Below are 23,970 nucleotides of genomic sequence, written 5' to 3'. Positions count from 1 at the left end.
GTCCATTTAAAATTTGTTGAAATCTTTTCTCTTTCTCCTCCTGTCAATTCCTGTCTGAGATCCTGAACACCATTATGTTACTCCTGGACTGATGTGGCCTCATAGTATCATCAGCTTATTTTCCATCACTTGCCTAAACAGAGCAGGAAACATTTTTGAGAACAAGCTTATTTTCTCCTTGTACTCCTTAAATGCCAAGCAGCAGCTCAGTTCCAGGTTGAATGACCTTTTTCTCTTTCTTTGAAGTGGAAAAAAATATTCTCTCTGTACCGTTCCTCCTGACAGCCCTATGCTATTTTCAGGAAAATTATTTAAAATACACAACATTGTTGTGTGACTGCTCAAAACTGGTTTCTCCCACACTGTGGAAGTCCTTAGGAAGGAGGCAAAACTGGTCCCCTCCCTATCAATCTTCTCCTTGTAAGTTTTGACAACTGACTTTCCTTCCAGGGTAGGAGATTTTAATCAGTGTATGGTGTATTTTTTATTGTTGTACTTTTAATGTCTTTAAATCAATTATGTTTTAATATTATAATATTTAGTTTTTATCTATACCATTTATAAATTAATCTTATTGTGAGCCACACTGTGTCCAGTTTTGGGAGAAAGCTTAAATTAAATAAATATAATTTGTTTGCAGTAATAACTGGTGCATGCTAGGATAGTTGCTGTACTTGTGACAAAAACTGGATTCTCTGAGTGGTGGAGAAATATGTGACCCTCCAAATGCCTTTGGATTACAACTCCCATCAGACCTAGCCACACAGTCAATGGTGAATGATGATGGGAATTGCCATCCAACAACATCTGGAAAGCTACAGCATCTTCATCTATGATTTATCAATTTAAATAAAGATTTGAAAAATTGTCAATTTCCTGAAAAGAACTTTCAAATCATACTCTTAATCAAAAAGAGAACAGATAATGAGTACAGTTGGCGCTCCATGTCCACAGATTCTTTATCCATAGATTCAAGCACCCATGGCTTGAAAATATTTTTTAAAACTTCCACAATGCAAACCTTAATTTTGATATTTTATAAAAGGGACACCATTTTACTATGCCATTGTATTTAATGGGACTTAAGTATCCACAGATTTTGGCATCCATGGGGGCTCCTGTAACCAAACCCCATAGCAAGGGTTCATTGTACATATTATTTATTTAAAACATTTATACTACTCTTTTTTAAAATATAGAACATGTATCAATGTGAAAACTACCACTTACATGTGGCAGGGACAATAGACAGCGGCTGTTACATTCATAGGCTTCTTTGTGCCTTCCCAGCTCATTTAGGCAGCGGGCTTTTCGGAAAAGTGCTCGGATATTCTCCGTGTCAAATCCCAGTGCCTTCTCGCTGTCTTCCAAGGCCTTCTCATATAGGCCCTAGAAGAAAAGAGACCAACATGTTCCTAGAATCATATAGTGGGAAGAGACCACAAGGGCTACCCAGTCCAACCCCACCTTGCAGAAACATACAATCAAAGCACCCCTGACAGATGGCCATCTAGCCTCTGCTTAAAAACCTCCAAAGGAGGAGACTCCACCACACTCCAAAGGAGTGTGTTTCACTTCCAAACAGCTCTGTCAGGAAGTTCCTCCTAATGTTTAGGTGGAATCTCTTTTCCATCCATTGCTCCAGGTCCTATCCTCTGGAGCAACAGTAAACAACATGACACCCCTTCAAATATTTCAATAGGGCTATCATATCATCTCTTAACCTTCTCTTCTCCAGGCTAAACATTCCCAGCTCCCTAAGTCGCTCCTCATAAGGCATACTTCACCATTTTGGTTGCCCTCCTCTGGAGACGCTCCAGCTTCTCAATATTCTTCTTGAATTGTGGTGCCCAGAACTGAACACAGTATTCCAGGTGAGGCCTGACCAGAGCAGAATAGAGTGGCACTATGACTTCCCTTGATCGGGACACTATACTTATATTGATGCAGCTTAGAATCACATTGGCCTTTCTAGCTGCCACATCACACTGCTGACTCACATTCAACTTGTGATCTACTGGGACTCCTATATCCCTTGCACATGTGGTCTTGTGCATTTCATGTTTTCTGCCTAAGTGCAGTACCTTACATTTCTCCCTGCTGAAATTCATTTTGGTAGTTTTGGCCCAGCTTTCTAATCTATTAAGGTCATTTTGAATTTTGATTCTGTCTTCTGGGGTATTAGCTGCTCCTCCTAATTTGGTGTCATCTACAAGTTTGATAAGCATGGCCTTTATTCTTTCATTCAAGTCGTTGATGAAGATGTTGAAAAGCACTGGGCCCAGGACAGATCCTTGTAGCACCCCATTGATCACTTCTCTGAGAGATGAAGATGAGACATTGCTGAGCACCCTTTGGGTTTGGCTGGTCAACCAATTACAAACCCACCTAACAGTTGCATTGTCTAGCCCACATTTTACTAGCTTGTTTGCAAAAATATCACAGGGGATGTTTTCAAAGGCCCTTACTGAAATCCTGACAGCTTCAACATAAGGTGAAGCCCCATATATCTTCCCACCTACTGTCCCAACTAACCCATTACTGATTTTGTTTTTAAATTGTTTTTAACCCCCTACTTCCTGCTCCCATATGGCTATGACAAGACACAATGACAAGCCATGCTTTCACAGAATCAAAGAATCATTTCTGTACTTCTCAGCAAGGAATTCCCCCACAACAACTATGTGCCTCCTCCAAGGCTTTGCTATTACACAAGCAAATAACAGCAAGCTTTATACTTCCCCTTTCTTCTCCAAACAACACGTGAAGGTTAACAAAAAGAAAAGATTCTGTTTCTCATCTCCCATCAGGCACAAAGAAGGTACATGTGAGGTTTGGTACTGCTCTTTCTTTTAGCAACAAATCACATTTAATACTGTGTCTGAATAAAGTCTCTATGTGTAGTCTGCCCTTTCTTTATGTGGGGGATCCGTTCCGGACTCCCTTGCATAAAGCGAATTTATTTATTTATGGCCTTTATACCCTGCCCTTCAGCCCTAAAGGCTCTCAGAGCAGCTTACAATTATGAGCACAGTAATCCACCATGCTAATTCTCAACAATTTGTTTCCACTATCATTTATTGTTCCTTCCACTATCATTTATTGTTTATATCAGATTGGCATCTTCAAAAGTGGATCACCTTTCAGAAAACTGAAGATTGAATTCTGTTAGTGATAGTTTAGATTAGGTAAGATAAGATAAGATTGAATGTAGATATGTGATAGAAGGTAGGAAGGAGTAAGTGAAGAAAGTAGGAACAAGGTTTAAGAAGGTATAAGGAAGAAGTATGAAGTGAGAGAAGTAGAGAAAGAGAAAAGGGGGGTACAAGGGAGGATAGAGATAAGTTTGAAGAATGGGGGATGAAAGAAGGTTCAAGTCTGGTAATAGATATGTATTTTGGATAGATTTGTTTGTATTAGTCGATTGATTCTCGATTCTTTATGTTTGGAAATGTTGGAATTATTGTTAGAATTAATAAATAAAATTTATATTAAAAAAGTGGATCACCTTTTTAATCCTTTTCCTTGAGTCTGCTCAAATGAAAATAGGCTACAGGATAATTCAACATGTTTGGTCACCATACCCACTGGAATGAACAGCTTGCATCACACCTTCATCTATAAGAACAGTTTTACCTCATCAAAATTTTATACAAAAGGAAGGGAAAATGGATTTAGAGGATGAGAAAATAAAGGTAGAGATAGAAACCTCTTTTCATAGGGCCGACAATGACAGCAAATTTAAAGAGAAAATACAAGAATTAGAAACTAAGTAGTTGAATGAAATGTAAATTCCTTTGTTGGGCAAAAATATTTATAGAAATGAAGGCGCATCTAGAATGATCTTTAACACTCTTTGAAATACTACTTCTACTAGGTCTATTTGGTCTACTTCAAAGTAGACCAAGTCTACGAAATCTTATGCTGCAACTTCTTTTACAGTCTCAAAGGTGCTACAAATTCCTTTGCATACTGATATTCCAGACCGACATGGCTTTGTCTCTGAACTCATTGAAGTGTTAATGTATGAAAATGACAAATCTAAAGGACATGTATCAAAAATATATCAATGGCTAATTGACAGTCAATATGGAAAATTGACAGGGGCAAAGGGAGCTTAGGAGAAACAAATAAATTCTGAGAAACAAATAAAGTTAGCTGTACCAGATATTTCCGCCATATTAAAAGAATCAGTTTTAAAAACAGCACACCAATGGCACTGGTATAAAATAATAATAATAATAATAATAATAATAATAATAATAATAATAACAATCTGTATAAATATACAATCATCCATTATCTTGGAAAAACTGAAAAAAGGGAGGTATGTTCTTCACATGTGTATGCACTGTACAAAAGTAAAGTTCTTTGGGGACAAAGTGATCAATCAAATTAGTGACATCAGTAGTCAAAATATACAGACAAGTGACACATGACTGATATTGTGAATATTTCAGGAGAAAAAATGAAGCACCTAACTACAAAGAACTAGTTTCAATGTTACTGGTTCTGTAAACTTAAAAATAACAAAATACTGAAAATCACTGAAAGTTCTTAACATTAGAGGATGGATGAGTGGAGTCTGGAAAATGGTATTGCGGGGGGGGGGGGGGGGGGGAGAACAAAAGAAATTTACAGGAAATAAAAGGAATTAATACTACACCTTACTTTGCTACAAATTGGTACAACTTTATTAACGATGTCATCACATAGAGATACTCGTCTATAAGTCTAAAAATGTATGCCCAAAAATTGACCCCAAAATCCCAGGTTAACTTATTTATGGGTCACTATGGAAATGTGATAGCAGCTCTTTCAGATTTCCCCATGCCACCCAGAGAGGAATTTAGCAAGAAAGAGCTAAGCAGAAAGAGTTCTGGGTGATTGATTGATTGATTGATATTGCTGTTGAGTCCCCCTCCCACCCTTACGTCTGGCTGAAACAAAAGCTCAATGAACAAAGGCTCAGTAAGAGTCTCTCTTCCCATACGCAGACATACACACACTGAAGGAGCCTCCAAGTTTTACCCTCGACCTATCCATGGGTCACAGCAAAATCCATAATTTTGACCCCAAATCCTACCTCGACTTATACATGAGGTCGACTTATAGTTGAGTATATATGGTAGATGATGGATTTTTGGATGAAATCCTTCTTGAATATGAACTGGTTATTGTGTTTGACTGCTGTGTTAAAAAGAATTGTTCGTAAGCAATGACTTTATACCTGTTATATTTATTATTGTTCTAAAATTAAAATTATAAAATCTTCAAAATTCTCATGTATGGCCACCATATCATGAATGCAACAGCAAATAATGATTTCCACATGCAAACAAGTCATGACAAGTCTAAAAATGCTGATTTCTCCCCAAATCATTGCACTGCAGCAATTCTTTTCAATGGAGTCAGGTTACAGCTCAGCTGCAAGTCACTCAGTGAGGAATAAAGTACATGCAGGTGTGAAACAGCCTCCACAATACGCACCATGGAAAAGTAGCAGGCAGCCCGGTTGACATACAGGTTGCATAGCAGATCCACTGGAATGGTCACCTCATCTGAGGCTGCATATTCAGCCACATTCAGCCCTTCTACATACTGCACCAGCGCTAGCTTAAAATCTTTCTCTCTGAATAGATCATTGCCTTCTGCAAGTAAGTTTCGCACCAGTTTCTGTAAAAAAGCCTGTTGGAAGAAACACAGGGAGAGAAGGTAAAAATTGGTAACAAAATTACAAGGTATTTTTGGATCTTTTATCCCTCTCCCACCACAAAGCATGTGATTTTGTGAGTTGGGGGGGGACCTCCTTGCAGAAATTCACCAGCAACATTTCAGTTACCATTTGCAGTCCATCATAAAAAACAGGCCTTTTCCAAATAAATTCCCCGGCCACAGATTGATTACCCCCTCACACCAGGTATTTACTTCCACCCTGCTTATGTTATCTTTATTATAAATTGATTTTAAAACTCTTTTAATTGTAATATATTTAATTCATTTTTAAGGGGGGATATTGTAATTTTATGTATTATATTGTATGTGGACATTTTAGTGTGAGCCGCTCTGATTCTCTTGCTACAGAAGAGGATATAAATAAGTTTTATTTATTATTATTTATTTAACTCAGAAGTTCATTATTTTGTAACTCCAAATATCTCTTGCTTACAGGTTTGTAATAAAAAACTAGTGAATGTAGGGAAACTGTGGCCTGGGCACAGTCTGCTTTTCCTGTAACTCATCACATTTACACTAAATAAAACCATAGTATTACCATCTGCTATACAGTTGCCTGTGCTGTAAAGTGTGCTAATAGTAAAACTTTGGCCTGTTACAGACTGCCAAAATAAAGCTGCTTCGGGTCTCTTTGGAGGTATGCTATTTAAATGATGCATGGGTCCTAAGAGTCCGGAGGTCGCGCCAAAGCCACACTCCATTCCTAAGCACTGGAGGGCAGCTTTGGTGCAGCTTCCGGATTCTTAGGATGCATGCATCATTTAAACAGCATACCTCCAAAGAGACCCGAAGCAGCTTTATTTTGGCAGTCTGTAACAGACCATTGTGTTGACAAAGTGTGACAACAAGGTCAAATATAGCTCCCTCCAGTGAATATGTGCCCTAAACGTAACTATCACTGTTACATAGTGCTTCAGGTAGCAGGTCATCCAGGCACTTTTGGATAAAGCTAATTTCCTGGTTCCATTTTCCATTTGGTTTCTGGTGTCCTGTTTATCATTCTGACAAACTTGGTCAGGAGGAAATGAAGAACAGCATGACTCTATTGCTTCACCTTTCATTGGTTTTTGGAACCATCAACCATGTTGTCCTTAAGGACTGACTGCCTTTTGGGACAGGATGAGGTGTTGTGACCAGCCTGCTGCCATAGTTCTGCTCCTTCTAGAAGTTCCAGCAAGTAGCACTGGGGAAGTGTTTTTTCCCTCCTCATGGAAGTTATTTTCCCACACTCACCATTATCTCTCAAGCGGTTTACTATATACATGAAATTGTTTGGTGAAGTTCATAGAACCACAGAGTTGGAAGAGACCACAAGGGCCATCCAATCCAACCCCATTCTGCCATGCAGGAATCAAAGCACTCCTGGCAGGTGGCTACCCAGCCTCTGTTGAAAAACCTCCAAAAGAGGAGAATCCACCACACTCCAAGGCAGTTTATTCCATTGTTGTAACAGCTTCTATCATTAGGAAATTCTTCCTAATGTTTAGAGGTGGATTCCCTTTTCCTGTAGTTCAAATCCACTGCCCCATGTCGTAGTTTCTGGAGCATCAAAAAACAAAAACAACAACAACAACAAAAAACACAAGCTTGTTCCAATTTCAATAGGACAACCTTTCATATATTTAGAAGTGGTTATCATGCCATCTCTTAACCTTCGTCTTCTCCAGGCTAAACATACCCAGCTTCCTAAGCCACTTCTCATAGGGCATTGCATCCAGCCCTTTTACCATTTTGGTCACCCTCCTCTGGACACGTTTGAGCTTTCAACATCTGTCCTGAATTATGGTGCCCAGAACTGGACACAGTTGTCCAGTTGTCAGGGAAGATAAATTCAGTAGGCTATTTCCTCTTTTTATCAAATCCCAGTGAAACAATAAGGTATTTTAGCATATGTCTGTGATCAACAGTGAACTAGATCACAGTGAACAAACTACAGGTTAATTTTAATGAGCTGGTCATAGTGAGATTTGCCATTTAGAGAGAAATATTTAGAATTATCTTCCAGAGAGTTCTAGTGCCTCATCAAACTACAAGCTCAAAGATTTCACAGATTCAGCAATGGCAGTTAAAGTGAAATTATAGTGCTATAACTGTATAGAATAATGGTTAAAATGGTTTGCTTGTCTCTTCTTTCAATCTGGAAAACAGAGTGAAGGTTAAGTGCCAAGTTAGAGTCCAGAATGCAGGGGATGGCATGTAAAATCTTTTTTAAAAAAAATCATAACATAGTAAAATAATGTCGAGACAGCAGTTTCTCTTAAATTATGGAAGACAAATAGGGTTGCCAAAGTGAAAACTGGAAATGGCTGCTGGGCTTTTAATGGCTGTATAAAAGAGGGAATTGCAGCAGGTGTTGCTTGTTACTTGGTTGCATGATTCAAAGTATTGTCCTTATCCATTAAGTCCAAACACCTTTGGTTCTGAGTATCTCTGGAGAATATTAAGTTTCTGTATCTGTTTTTTATAATGTTTTCATTTTGCTCTGGAGTTTTGTTGTTTTTGGCAGACACTTTTGAGTATGCCTATCTTTTAACTTTAAATGTACTGAAAGAATAGTAGTAAAATATTTGTACTAAATAAAATATATATTCATGTTCCTCCCACATAGATAAACTGCAAAGTCCTCATTTGCTTAATTCTACTCCAGTTATAGATTTACAGAGACTCCTCCCTCCATAACTGTCATCTTCCGGCCTACGAGGGAGTTGACCAGGCAGGCCCAGCTCCATCAGGGCTAGCCTGAAGAAGAAGAGCCCTCCCTCCGGTCCATCTGCCTTGGTCCAGGGCTCAGAGGGAGAGAAGAACTGCTGGACCTGATCCCCTCCCCCCCTCACCATTCCCTTCTCCTTTTGTGTCGTGTCTTTTTAGATTGTAAGCCTGAGGGCAGGGAACCATCTATTATCCCCTCTGTTGTAAGCTGCCCAGATTTCCAGTGACTGGGCGGCATATAAATAAATCCTTTCATTATTATTATTTATTTTTTCAAATACACTGACATCTATTCAGCCATAACAGGAAACTACCTACCCTCCCCACCCATAGCTACAGTTTTGACAAGAGAGCAATGCATGTCACTTGGTACTTTAAATAAACGGGGAAAATTACCTCATAATCTTCTTGAATTAGGGGTAATGTAGACCTAGATGAAGACAAAGAACTCGTGAAATGCAGAAGTGTGCAAATAAATATACATATCTAGTGTGCATAAAGGTGTCAATCTAAATCTACAACATCATCATGGACAGGGAACATCTCCTTCATATGCTGTTTCATATCCATTTGTCAGCTTTCAAAGATAAGCTTGCAAAATACATCTAGCAGACTTTTTCACCATCTTAATTTACACTAACATTCTGTGTGGAGCACTGTCTTGTCTTTTTGGCTACTACCACTGTAATTTTCACACTTATCTATGGCTGTACAACACTAACATACAGAAGCAAAAATATTACCTTCCTACAAAATTCCACATTACCAAATTGAAAGGTCTTACAGAGGCACACCCTTTCAGTGTCAACTATCTGTGCAAAATGGAACGTTTTAAGGAACAATGTTGAGAAAACTACAGATATGGGCTAAAAACGGATCAGGGATGTTTATTTGTTTAAAACTTCTTTTTGACTTTCAAAGAAATTGAAGTTACTACATTGTAGTAAATAAAATCTTCTGTCTAATGAATGAGCAATGAACCAATCAGATACTGTGGGGCAGATGTCCTAGTGTGCCCTACAGAAGTTTTGGACTGCAACATTCTCATCAGCCTCAGTCAACATGACCAATTATTGGGGTTACTACAATGCTATGCAGCCTGTAGTGTAGTTGGCCTATGACCAGGATTTGAATCCGTTTGACCATTTTGTATTTGTTAGCTACTTCCATCCAAATAAAAACTCAGATTAAAACAATCATATAGAATTCTGTACTGTTTTAGACAGAACTGTTTTAATTGCTTTTCATTTTTACCTTTTCAAGTGTAGTTTTAAATAATTTTATTACTGTGAATAGTTTAGTCTCATTTTAATGTTCTTTTTTTTTTTGTATTTTTGCTGGGGGTTTTTTAGATTGTAAGCCACCTTGAGTCCCAACTATGGAAGAAAGGTAGGATGATATTATTATTATTATTATTATTATTATTATTATTATTATTATTATTATTCCCATCTACAAAATGAGAGCATTTCTAACTAACTAAATCAAAAAGTATGTTGTTCAATTAACTAGCAAGTATTTGAGGTGCATGAACAGAAGGAACTAACTTTTCCCCCCAAGTGGAATGAGAAAAGTCAAAGTTTTCCCCTAGATTGCCAATCCAATGAGGTAAATGTAGCTAAGCAGTTTCTATGCCTAGATATTTAACAAAGGTTTGTAGGCAGTACAGTACAGATTCCAGTTAAATCTGACATATATACATATATATATGCCTCTTACCACTGAATGTGTAAACTGGAAGTAGAGATCAAGCATGAATGCAAATCCAGTGCTTCCAGCTATAATCAACTGCCAGGACAATCCATTTATGCAAACACTGGACTATTTAAAAAAAAAATCAATGAAAAAACCAAGCAGGTTTTCATAGTCTTATTCATTGAAGCACAACAAAAATTGAAAGTCAAAGCTGTAAACTTGCAGTATGTAACAGTTCTCATTACAAATGTAACAAATTAAATACATTCACTTGGGGTCTCTCAAATTTTCTTATGTATCAACTGCCATTTCTGTAATGGCAGGATATTTATAGAGCCATTCTGAAATTACTGATTTAATAGGTTTTGGTTGCTTGAAACTGAGATTTGATTTCAGTGATTTTCTTTTTTAAAACTGGCTTTTGTATTTATACTGTTATTTATGAAAGCAACATTTACTCTACACATTTGTTGAGCTTCCATTGTGAGAGAAATAGATTTGAATCAAACACATAAGATTTAATAAGAGTTAGAAACACATGAACAGAGTAGAAATCATGTAAGACTATATAATTATATGCTATAATTAGATTATATATAGATAGTAAGGAACCACATATATATATATATATATATACTATTATGATCAAAATATATTTCTAATAGAACAAAAGGCTAAACTGCGTAACCTTAAAAGTTTTTTCCTTTAACTTTAAAATCACTTAAGGGATTAATCTTAAGGTCAAATGCTGAGGCCCTTTAACTGAAAGAGAATTTTATAAAAAATATAAATTAGTAAAAGAAAGAGTTTTTAGATAAGCTTTTTATATCATGTTGACTTTATAAAAAGTATACTGGGCTTTAAATTTGTAAATATATAAAACATTTGAGCAATGTTAAGAATAATGGGGTTATTTTTTATAGTTTTAATCATAAGTAACTTTTATATTCATTTATAAGATATGCTGGGTTTAATTATTTTATAAAACATGAACTGAATAAATAGTATCTTTTTCTGGCTATATTAAAACAAATTAGACAAAGAAGCTTTAAAGAGATATTCTTTATTTGCACCTGGAATTCAAGGACAAAGGGGGGTTAAGATAGCGATAAGGGAGCTTCATTCCCACTAGCTGCCAAGAACACAGTTTTTTTTAACTAGGGTGATTTAAAGTTCACACCAAAATCTAACTGAGCATGTCTAATAAATTAGATGAATATTAGTAAACACACCCATGAATGTATAATGATTAATTTAAATGGTCATGAGATGTATGATGAGATATGTTATGGGTGGAGTTTTTACATACATGAAAAGGTGGTCTTGAAATTGATCACATGTCTAGATCTGGCCAATGAAAACTGAGATAAAAATATTGTAACAGAAAATGTCTTATAAATACCGTGTAAAACCTGAGACAGGCGTGCTTCCTTGCCTGAGACACCCCTTCTTGTAAGATTGTAATTACAGTAGACCCTTGTTATACGCTGGGGCTTGGTTCCAAGATCCCCCGTGTATAACAAAATCCGTGTATGCTCAAGTCCTATTAAATATAATGACATAGCAAAATGGTGTCCCTTATAAAAACTGAAAATCAAGGTTTGATATTTGAAATTTATACTTTTTTGGAACATTTTCAAACTGTGGATGCTTGAATCCATGTATAAAAAATCAGTGTATAAGAAGGGCCAACCGTAATAAATTGGAAATTGCTGCTTCACTTGTTTTGTCCTGATTAATATAATTTGGTACTTTGGTACTTAGAGAAATCTATACCTCACACATTGGAAGGAAATGTCAAATTCCAAATATCTTCACTTACTGAATGAACTGAAGTCCTTTCTCTATTTCCTCTTTCCTTTTTTGTCTCTCCATTACAGACACTGCAATGAGGGGGGAAAGCACGTTATCAAATCTTTAGAGTTTATGAAAAACAACTCAACCAAAGTTCCAACATTGACAATTACCATACATCAGTTTTCATATCCCTTTCCCAAAATGTACTATTTTTTCTTCCTCTTCTCAACCAAATTTCACGCCACCATTGGGGAGTTCAGGTAAGCCCTCGTCCCATTGTCCCCAACTGCAGCATGGCCATGCGCCGCCACTGGAGGCAATGGGGGCTGGCTCTAATGGCAACACAGCCATGTGCATGCACCACCACTGAGGACAATGCGGGCTTGCTATCTGTGGATGCTCAGATCCACGGATGGCAAATCCGCGGATACTGAGGTCCTACTGTTGCCTTTGAAGTGTGTTCAGAAACTGAATTTGACCCAAAGAGTTGCAGCCAGATTCTAAACTGGGGAACACTTAGATCACTTGTTGCAGTCTATTTCTGGGGACATCTGAATGTCTGGCTATGATCTATAAAGCCCTATACAGCTCAAGCCCAAGTTATCTGAAGGACCGGATTGTATTTGCTTGTATATGAACCTGAACATGCTTTGAGATGTCATAGGGAGGCCCTTCTCTCTCTCCCACAATCCTCACAGGTACATTCTGTAGAAATACAGCAGACGAGGGCCTTCTTGCTGGCTCCTTACAGGCTCTGGAACATCCTATCTAGGTTAAGACTGGCTCTCTCCTTGCTATCCTTACATAGACAGAAGACCTTTTTGTTTTAGCAGGCCTTTAAAGGTTGATTATACAGGGACAAGGACCCATTAGAATGTGCTGTACTTTTTGTTGTTTTTGTTTTAAAGGTCATGCTTTCAAAAAGTGGGAAAAGGCATGACATTAATAATAATAATAATAATAATAACAACAACATTTATTTATATTTCCCCACCTCTCCCAGGTGGATCGAGGCGGGATTACAACCCAATAATATCAATAAGATACAAAAATAAAACATATAATTTTCAAGCATTAAAATAGTTAAAAACAGTAGTCAAACAATTATAAGATATAATATTCTGATCTTGAATAGAAGAGTGAATGATGTCTTTACAGAAAATTGGGTGGATAGGCTTGCCAGAAGAGATCTGTCTTAACATTATCATCACCATCGATGATGACTGACAAGATAGACCTTTGATCTAATCCAGTAGGACTCTTCCCACTTTTACCAGTTTGGTGATCTAATTATGATTTTTAAAGCTACTTTTCTACAATGAACTAAAGCAGTTTAGATCCAAGCCCTGATCTATTGGGACCAGAAGTCTTTTGGAGTTGGGATTTTGGGGGGATTTTGGAATAAAAAGTAGCATAGTATGTACCTGTACTGTATTTGTGAGGCTGGAGAGAGATGCGCAGTTGGACAGAGATGTGGAAATCTGTGAAATGGGGGGAATCCAAGTGTAGTGCTTGGTGCGAATTTATGCCTCCTGCCATTTCACAAATTCTCACTTCTCTCTCCAGCTGTGTCTCTTTCCAGCCTTGCAAAGACAGTGCAGGTACATACTACTCGTTGTATTGCAAAATCAAAATCCAAAATATTTCAAAATTTAAGCCTCAAAGTGCCAAGTCAGCACTCAAAAGTTTTAATTTTAGAAGGCTTTTGGATTAGGGATGCTCCACCTGTATCGTAGTCTAAAAATCAAAACAAGCTCAGAATTAAGTGAGAACATATTTTTTTAAAAAGCTTCTTTGAAAAGACACCATAGGACCCTCAAATTAGGAGATAAAACAGGTGTGCTATCCTGGCATTCTAGATCAGTTTTGGAAATCATAAATAGAAGATTCCATCTTTAACTAGAACGCAAACTAGTAATTTTTAAAAAAAAGAGAGACTGACACCATTCTCCTCCATTATTCAAAACAATAATAATAATAATAATAATAATAAATTTTATTTATATACCGCTTTTCAACAGATCAAAGCTGTGTACAGACAATTAAAACCATAAAATTACAGAACTCTAAGCACAATCATTCGCCTTCAAGGGTAAGCAGGGAATTGATGGCAACAGGGTAGATAACTTCATTCTTCAGGGGGGAAGGCTTGACAAAAAAGAAGAGTTTTAAGCCTCTTTTTGAATGTTTCTAGGGGGGTTGTCAGATGGAGCTCCTCAGGTAGATCATTCCACATCCGTGGGGCCACCACTGAAAAGGCCATCTGGGATGTGGCAACATATGTGGAAGGTGGAATTACCAGTAAGTTCTTCCCAGATGTTCTGAGTGTGTGGGGCGGATCATATGGGGAGATGCGGTCCCTCAAGTAACTCGGGCCCAAGCCATGTAGGGCTTTATAGGTAGTGACCAACACCTTGTATTGCGCTCAGAAGCGAATGGGCAGCCAGTGAAGATCTTTCAAGATAGGTGTTATATGGTCAAACCTGGATGCACCAGTGACCAATCTGGCTGCCATATTTTGTACTAATTGAAGCTTCCGGACTTGATACAAGGGTAGCCCCATGTAGAGCGCATTACAGAAATCTAATAGAGAGGTTACCAGAGCATGTACCACAGTTTCAAGGTCCCTTTGGCCCAGAAAGGGCCGCAGTTGGCGTATCAACCGAAGTTGATAGCAAGCACTTCTGACCGTCGCATCTACTTGAGATGTCAACTGCAGAGACAAGTCCAGAAGTACTCCTAAACTGCGAACTTCGTCCTTCAGGGGAAGTGTGACCCCGTTCAGGACAGGTGGATAAATTTCCTTTCTAAGGCCTGGGGGACCTATCACCAGTACTTCCGTTTTCTCTGGATTCAGGCTGAGTTTGTTTTCCCTCATCCAGCCCATTACCAACTCCAGGCAGGCATTCAGAGGAGAGACACCATCCTTAGTCACTGCATCAGTTGGGGACACAGAGAAGCATATTTGGGTGTCATCAGCGTACTGATAACACCGCACCCTGTGTCTCCGGATGATCTCTCCCAGTGGTTTCATGTAAATGTTAAACAAAGTGGGGGACAAAATAGCTCCCTGAGGGACACCAGATATCAGTTCCCTCTTAGAGGAGCAAGTGTCCCCCAACTGCACCATCTGGAATCTGCCCAAGAGGTAGGAACGGAACCACTGGAGCGCAGTGCCCCTGATGCCCAGCTCTCTCAGGCATTCCAGAAGGATACCATGGTCAATGGTATTGAAAGCCGCTGAGATGTCCAAAAGCACCAACAGGGTCACACTTCCCCTGTCGATGCCCAGACGGAGATCATCGACTAAGGCGACCACGGCAGTCTCAACTCAATAACCCGCTCTAAAGCCAGTTTGAAATGGGTCCAGATTGGAGTTGGACGGCGACCGCTCTCTCGATCACCTTACCTAGAAATGGCAACAATGAGACCGGTCTGTAGTTATTCCTTACCAGGGGGTCCAAGGAGGGTTTTTTAAGCAATGGTTTAACTGTTGCTAGTTTTAGACTTGATGGAAATTTTGCCTCCCTGAATGATGCATTGATTATACATTGTAACAGTAATGTTATAGCATCACCACCCTGGACGGTCAGCCAAGGAGGACAGGGATCGAGAGAGCATGTCGTCTTCCTAACACTTCCAAGAAGCTTGTCCACTTCATCGGTATGAACAAACTCAAAGTGATCCAGTTTAATAGAGTCCACAGAAGCTCTGGATACCTCTTCTATAGTTTCTGTTTAAATGCCAGCGTCAAGATCAGCCCTTATTCGAGAGATTTTGTCTGCAAAGAAGTTGTTAAAATCGTCACAGCAGGCTATAGTTGGTTCTAAAATAGGGTTCAGGGTGGGGGGAAGCTGAGTCAGCTCCCTGACCACCCTGAACAGCTCTGCTGGACATGACTCCGCAGACGCAATACGCGCAGCATAGAAGGAGTTCTTTGCTGCGTCTATTGCCACTCCATATGACTTCAAATGAGCCTCATGGAGTGTCTTCTCGGATAAGCGCTGGTGTCTCCGCCAGCTGCGTTCTAGTTGTTGCGCAGCCCGCTTCATTTCTCGGAGATCTTCTGTATACCATGGTCTTCTATTGGAAGCAGGCCGGAAAGGACGCTTAGGAGCGATACTGTGTATAGCCCTGGAGAGATCATTGTCCCAGATGTTAGTCAGGGCATCAACAGAATCGCCGTCAGATCCAACCATAAGCCCTTCTAAGGCTTCTACCTGTCATAATATGTTACAACAGACCAATAAGTAGGAATTATGGTATGTAGCCCCCCAGATAATTTTGTACTGCCACTCCCACCATTCCTCACCCTCAGTTATGCTGGCTAGGCTGCTGGGAATTGCAGTTCCCAGTTTGCTGTAAAATGACAATGAAGTCTACTATATCTCCTTAGTCCAAAAATGGCCTCAACTAAGTTCCAATCTTGGGGGGAAAGTAGGGCATAAATAAAAACAACAACAACTACAAATGGTGTACTAATACCCCATCCTCAATTGACATCAGGTCCAATGGACTGGGTCTGCACAGTGACCAACTCTTACTCTAACCACCTCTGGTTTCTTCAGCTTTAGAAAAAGCATTTAACTGTTTTTTGTGGTCTTTTCAGGCTTTGTGGCCATGTTCTAGAAGACTTCATTCCTGACATTTCGCCAGCGTCTGTGGCTGGCATCTTCAGAGAACATTTCACTACTTCTTCATCTGCAACCATGAAGTGTGATTTTAAAGAACAAAAGGTAAGATGCACACCTAATTTTTTTTATTCACACACCGATGAAAGGAGCCATACTCACACTGTCAGGTAAGAAACCAAATCCAAGAATAATCCAAGGGTCCATTTTGGAGAATGTTTAAAGTACAGGCAGAATTGCTTAGATGTCAGGATTCTATCTGTTAATCATGCATTATTTTTCCATTAACACCTCCAAGTGCCCACCCACCTTTTTTGAAACAAGCTTCAAATGCAGTCCCTGATTTCCAAGAGACCACAGAAATAGTCAAATTTAAAATTTTAAAAATCCAATTTATGGCAGAGCAGGCTTCTATTCTCTCTGAGTGTACATCCAGTGCTTACAATATGGAAGACATATGTCAAAAGAAATAATTTTATAGTAGTGCCACTAGGCATACAGAGATGAAATCAAGCAACTAAATCCATTCAAAAGAATGATTTAGAGTACCAAAGTATGTTATGAGTCAGCATGGTGTTCTGACATTTCAGATTACAAATTCAGAATAGGAAAAGCTGTTCTCAATTAACCTTAGCTGCATTTAGCAAATTAAAAAAAAAAGTTCAATTGTTCAGGTGCAACAAAACAAATTGTATCTGAAGAATTAGAAATCCAGATTTGTAGAAACAGGATACTTTAAAGTTCATCAATACTTTATTTGCTAAAACCAAAAGACCATAGTACAAGGTGAAGTTTAACACAAAAAGTAAAATCAAAATGAGATTCAGCACAAACCTCATGACATACAACAAATCTACTACTAGTTTTTTATATATTGTTTAGACTATGTTATGTATTTATTCCTCATACAATACCTCTTTTTTCCTATTGGGGGGGGGGGGGAAGAGAGACATTAAAACTGTTTGAAATTCTTTTTAAAAAACCTGCCCTTGTTTTAACTGCAAATAATTTACATACTATGTATACTGTTCACATCAACCTGACAGAGATCAGTTTACAATTCATATGTTTCTTTAGCACATTGCAGAAATAATTTGGTTTGATACCACTTTAATGGCCCTGGCTCAATGCTAGGAAATCCTGGGAATTGTAGTTTATTGTGGCACTAGAGCACTATGACAGAGGCGGCTAAATGTCTCACAAACAGTGTTGTCAATTTCGGGCGTTTCTCCCGGGAATTGGAATATTATTTTTAAGTGCTTTCTGTTTGATTTCCGTGTCTGGCTCTATTCCAGGAGGATTCAGGGACTTTTCTGTTCCAGCCCTGAGAGCTAGAGGCTACCAGAGCAACCACTCCTGTTTGGATTCACACTAATGGTTTTCAGCCAATCAGAGAGGAGAGTGGTCGCCCCGCCCTCAAGAAAAGCTCAGCCATAATATATACACACACATATATACACACAACACACAGACATATATACATATACATATATATATACATGCACAAACACACAGATATATATATACACACACACATACAGACACAGTCACATATACACACACATAATATATATATACACACACACATATAAACATACACACACACACACACACACACACGTACATCACAACAAACTACAATTCCCAGGATTCCCTGATTTGACAAGGGAATTGCCTCCATGTTTTCAGATCTCAGAAAGAGTCTGCCCTACAATATATCAGTGGCCTGTTACAGACAGCCAAAATAAAGCTGCTTCGAGTCACTTTGAAGGTATGGTATTTCAATGATACATGCGTCCTAAGAGTCCAAAGGCCACACCAAAGCCATGCTCCAGTCCTAAGGACTGGAGTGCAGCTTTGGTGAAGCTTCCAGACCCGTAGGGCTCATGCATCATTGAAATACCATACCTCCAAAGTGACTCGAAGCAGCTTTATTTTGGCTGTCTGTAACAGGCCAGAGTTGCCAATTTAAGTCCACTTCTTCAGGTGCATTTGGATTTAATAATGATAATAATAATGGTGATGATGATAGAGAGATCTTGTAGCACCTTTGAGACTCATTGAAAGAAAAGTTGGCAGCATGAGCTTTCCTAGACTTAAGCCTATTTCCTCAGATGCATGGGAATTGTAGTTTATTGTGGCACCAGAGCTCTTTCTCACAAAACTACAATTCCCAGGATTCCCTAGCACTGAACCAGGGCAGTTAAAGCAGTCTCAAACTGGATTATTTCTGCAGTATGGATTGGACCTTGAGCATTTTTAGTAACTAAGGTCCAAAACACACTGCAGAAATAATCCAGTTTGAGACCGCTTTAACTCTCCTGGCTTAGTGCTAGGGAATCCTGGGAACTGTAGTTTGTTGTGGCACCAGAGCTCTTTCTGATAAGAGAAGGCTCAATGTCTCACAAAACTACAATTTCCAGGGTTCCCTAGCACTGAGCCAGGGCAGCTAAAGCGGTCTTGAACTGGATTATTTCTGCAATGTGTCTCAGGCTGCATCTTCACTACAGAGACAATCCAGTTTCATACTGTTTTTAACTGCGATGGCCCAGTGCTATGAAATCCTGGGAGTTGTAGTTTGTTATCACACCAACTGACAGAGAAGGTTAAATGTCTCACAAAACTAGAATTCCCAGGATTCCATAGCACTGAGCCAGGGTGTCAAACTGGATTATTTCTGCAGTGCGGTTGCAGCCTAACACGTTTCTATTTGGCACAAAGCTTCCTGGACCCCCTTCATGTCAAAATAAATATCTTAAAAGTATTAGAAGGACCCAAAGATTCTTTGTTTGGTTCAATGGTAATTTTGAAAGTTAATATAAGTTACAATTATTTTTTATTCAACTAGGGTTACGTTTATTTGCAAAAGATCCGCCATATTAACATTACGGGAACTTTCTGGGGATTTTGACTTAATATTCTGGGTAATTTGGGGGGGGGGGCATTCCGGGATTTTGGTAAAACATGCCGGGAAATATCTTTGAGGCTCATTGGCCACACTGCTCACAAAACTACAGTTCCCATATTTCTCTAGCATTGAGCCAGGCCAGTTAAAGCAGCCTCAAACTGGATTATTTCTGCAGCATGTTTTGGACCCATGTCTTCTTTAAATATATTTTATTTTGAAACAGATGCAATCAGTGGTAAAGACCCTGAGATTGTCAGTCCATATACGTACTGCCATCTTATTTATAGTCATTCAGCAGTATTTGCCATTTCAACTTTATTAACTCTGCACATCCTAAGTAATAAGGAGTTTAATTTTATTATGCAGAGCAAGGCAATGTCTAACAACATCCAGGCCACTCTAAAGTACTCACCATGTATATAAATGGCATTACTGCACTATATATTTTGTCATAGCTTCTTCTTTTTTAAAAATCAAGTTTTTCTTCCATTTTGACAAACATATACAACATCTGCTACTACCGTATAGGGAAATATGTAAAACAGAAGAGAAAGGTATATTTCCAATCTATATGCTCCAACACTTAGATCTATACAATATTATGACCAATTTCTGCTACCTTCTCTTCTACCAGGTTCCTGCATCTATTATACTTTAATCCAAAGACCTCCTTGGAGGTCTTTAAACAGAGGCTGGATGACCATCTGTCAGGGATGCTTTGATTTGGATTTCCTGCATGGCAGGGGGTTGGACTGGATGGCCCTAGTGGTCTCTTCCAACTCTACGATTCTATGATTCTACTATGGTCCAAAATACAGAGAAATAATCCAGTTTGAAAGTGCTTTAATTGCCCTGGCTCAGTACTAGGAAATCCTGGGAATTGAAGTTTATTGTGGCACCAGCGCTCTCTCAGAGGCTAGATGTCTCACAAAACTACAGTTCCCAGAATTCCCTAGCATTGAGCCAAGGCACTTAAAGTGGTCTCAAACTGCATTATTCCTGCAGTGTGTTTTGGATATAATACAACATTCCTCTGCATGGCCCTCATCTCAAGATTGTAAGCAATACCAAATATCATCAGCCCACTAAAATCATGAACCTCAGAACATCTGCAAACAACTACTGCAAATGCAATCTACCACACAACAGTCTGTTTATCAAGTATCCAGAACATGAAGGAGCAACCTTTTCCCATTTAATTATCACAGTCCCAAGAATCTTGGATAATACTGGGAAGATACAAACCTGCAAAATAAATGCTTGGAAATCATGACAGCAAAATGGCCCCAAAAGTGTATTTTAGCCCACAAAACAACAAGGAATACCTATTTATTGAATCTCAGTGTTTCCAAACCTTTCTCAAAGCCAGAACATTTGGATAATACCACAGTTTGCATTATCCATCCAGACTGGAAGATTGCACTGGTTATTACAGGACCATTATGGAGGCTCCCTATAGAAACCATATAGACAGTAGTCCACAGGAGCACAACATCCCTTGGTCTTATGCAAATTGTGCTGTTTTGCACACCGAATGATAGATATACAGGTTACCTGCAGCCAACAAACTTATATTTTAATATTTTTGGAGTCAGGGCGACGAGATGTCCTCACCAAAAAGAAGGACAAGGCACCACAACATGCAGGACCTTCAATAAAAATGCAGGACATTACCAACTAAAGGCTAAAAACACTCCTAGAAATATAAATTCATGCTTCTTGGAAGATTTGGAAACCATGAGAAATGTCCTGCTCAAAAGGGAGGACATTTTAGAATTCCTCCTCCTGGAGAGAAGGCTGAAATGTAGGGGGTGTCCTGGAAAAGGAGAATGCCTGGCCACCCTGTCTGGAGTAAAACTCCAAATACTGAAGAATGTTTTTAAATGTAGGGCATGTCCTGGAAAAGGAGGGTGCCTAGCCACCCTGTTTGGGCTAGAACTCCAAAAATTTAAGATTATATTTTTTGTAATACTCATCTTCTAGTCTTTATATTTTAACAGTTTGGACTCAGGGGAACCAAGTGTCCCAGAAAGGAGGACAAAGGCACCACAAAATGTAGGCCCTTTGAGAAAAATTGTAGGACCATGTCCAGTCTCCTCCTATATCCACCCAAAGGGTACCTCCAAGACATTGATGTTTTACATTTTGTTCTTCTCAGCAACTATTTGAACAGATTTCCCACCGCCTTAGAGTTCCATCTCCACCTTTTCCTGCATATTTTCAGCATCATGGCAGTGCAACAGGCAACTGAAAGCCATTTGTAACCTCAATATGGGGGAATGTAACCCTTTTGAGTCCAATTACTCCTTTTTCCACCTTTTTGTTGCCTCACTGTCCTCCTCACGCGAAATACTGTCTTTAGTTCACTCCTAGGGTGCTTTAAAAGCCACAATTCATGTGTTTAGATTCTACTGGAGCAACATTAATTCTCAAGGCCTCAAATCCCCGGACTCGCGTAGCAAAGGTGGCCGGCATTAGGTGCACCTCGGTGGTGGAAGTAGCCAAGAAAGCACCAGCTGCCTTTGGGAGCCGCAATCTCCCTACTTTACTAACCCTATTGTTCCTAAACTTGCAATAAACTATCCCAGGGGGTTTCCAGGTTGAAATAACATTGCAGAACTTTTCTTTTCTTTAAAAAGGAAACATTTCTGTTTTGCTCCCTTACTTAACTTTGTAAAAGTCACATTATGAATACCAGATCAAGCAAACAATCCAACCTTTCTTCTGCAGCTGAACATGGGTAAAAAGGTTTGTAACGGAAATAGCAAATAAAGGAAGAAAAGCACCAAATATTAAATGAACTGCAGACTAACAAAAAATAGTAGGAAATCCTCAACAGATTGGAAAGCTTCTCTGCTCACCATTCATTTCCTAATTTCTTCCAATCTTGCCCCAGAAAAAAACAAATTGGGACATTTTATTTATTTATTCCAAATTGCATATTGATTCCAAACTGCAATTTTTATTTATTTATTCCAAACTGCATTTTTAAAGAAGCAAGGTATATCTGAAACTGTATTTTAATACAATTTCTGGACAGGATTAAGGGTTATCTTTAATCCAATACTCTTTTGCAAACCCACACAGTATTGCTTCAGGGGTATTTTTCTATATATTATCCTCCCTCGCCTGCCTTCTTTCCCCATTAAAAATAAACAACCAAAACACAACCAACTCACCTCCTCTGCTTGATTATATTCCCCCTTTGCACTGGGATCACCTTGCCTTGATAAATAATATGGTATTACTAGAGATATTATTAGAGCATTATTACGGTGAGTAATAATATTAACTAATTGTTATTTAATTACAGATGGCTGCATTCTGTGCCAGCTGCAACTGCAGCAGCTCCTTCCATGTGCCTCTTGGTCTTTTTTACTTTCATTTCCAGGTCTTCCCAAGCTCAGCCTCATCAGCCAAGCAAAATGCTTCCTTGGGATCCCTCTAGGTCCTAAGGACCACTTTTTCCCTCTCTCACGTACACCACTACTAGTAGTATGTATGTATGCAAAGAGTCAGACAAGGCTGCATCCTATCACCCTACCTATTCAACTTATATGCAGAACATATTGTAAGGAAAGCAGGCTTGGACATGGAAGAGGGAGGAGTGAAAATAGAGGGAAGAAATATCAACAATCTGAGATATGCTGACGACACCATAATAGTAGCAGAGAACCTCACAGGAACAAATTTGATTATTATTATTATTAACTACTAAGGAAGATCAAAGGAGAAAGTGCAAAGGCAGGTTTACTGTTGAATATAAGAAAAACAATAATAATGACCACAGGGAACTTACACACATTCAAACTAGACAATGAGGAAATTGAAATAGTAAAAGAGTTCTCATATCTGGGATCAAACAATGATCGGAATGGGGACTGCAACCATGAAATCAGTAGAAGATTAAGAATGACGGCTATGAAAGAGCTAGAAAAGCTCCTAAAACGCAAAGACATACAACTCAGCACAAAAGTCAGAATCATACAGGCCAATGTATTGATGTGAGACCTGGACAGTCAGAAAGATAAGAAGAAAATCCATTTATTTGAGATGTGGTGCTGGAAAAAAGTGCTAAGGATTCCATGGACAGCCAAAAGGACAAACAAATGGGTCCTAGAGCAGATCAAGCCAAAAATATCTCTAGATGCCAAGATTAAGACTGTCATACTTTGGACACATCATGAAAAGGAATTAATTGTTGGAAAAGACAACAGTGTTAGGAAAGATGGAGGGAAGTAGAAAGAGAGGAAGGCCACATGCTAGATGGATGGACTTAATTAAAGGGACCACAAATATGAGTGGACAGGAGCTGGACAGAGCAGTAGAGGACGAGGGGGGGGGCTGGAGATGTCTCATCCATAAGGTCGCCATGGGTCAAGATCTATGCAAAGGCAGTTACCAACAATAAAATGCAAAAGGATCTTGCAACACCTTTGAGACTCACTTTGTGTGCCACAACTTCTTTCGCACAGTAAGTCTCAAAGGTGCTGC

General features: G+C 38.9%; 1 protein-coding gene across 3 annotated transcripts in view; it reads right to left on the bottom strand.

Moving 5' to 3' along the window:
* Nucleotides 1-22,855, bottom strand: part of ZC3H7B (zinc finger CCCH-type containing 7B) — a 66,580-nt gene extending 43,725 nt beyond the window's left edge. For 2 of the 3 annotated variants that reach the window (XM_089523702.1, XM_089523703.1), the window contains exons 1-6: nt 22,656-22,855; nt 22,338-22,362; nt 11,963-12,023; nt 8,842-8,875; nt 5,491-5,688; nt 1,231-1,389 (exon numbers count right to left, since the gene is read on the bottom strand). In XM_089523702.1, coding sequence (XP_089379828.1) covers nt 1,231-1,389; nt 5,491-5,688; nt 8,842-8,875; nt 11,963-12,023; nt 22,338-22,344 — 459 coding nt within the window. In that variant the 5' untranslated portion in view covers nt 22,345-22,362; nt 22,656-22,855. The remainder of the gene's footprint in view (nt 1-1,230; nt 1,390-5,490; nt 5,689-8,841; nt 8,876-11,962; nt 12,024-22,337; nt 22,363-22,655) is intronic. The other variant, XM_089523705.1, reaches the window with a different exon arrangement.
* Nucleotides 22,856-23,970: the final 1,115 nt, after the last annotated feature.

Source organism: Sceloporus occidentalis, unplaced genomic scaffold (assembly GCF_023333645.1).
Source record: "Sceloporus occidentalis isolate IW3139 unplaced genomic scaffold, rSceOcc1.0.p SCAF_5, whole genome shotgun sequence".
Classification (NCBI taxonomy): domain Eukaryota; kingdom Metazoa; phylum Chordata; class Lepidosauria; order Squamata; family Phrynosomatidae; genus Sceloporus; species Sceloporus occidentalis.
Note: the sequence above shows the minus strand (reverse complement) of the source record. Positions and strands in the feature narration are given on the sequence as shown.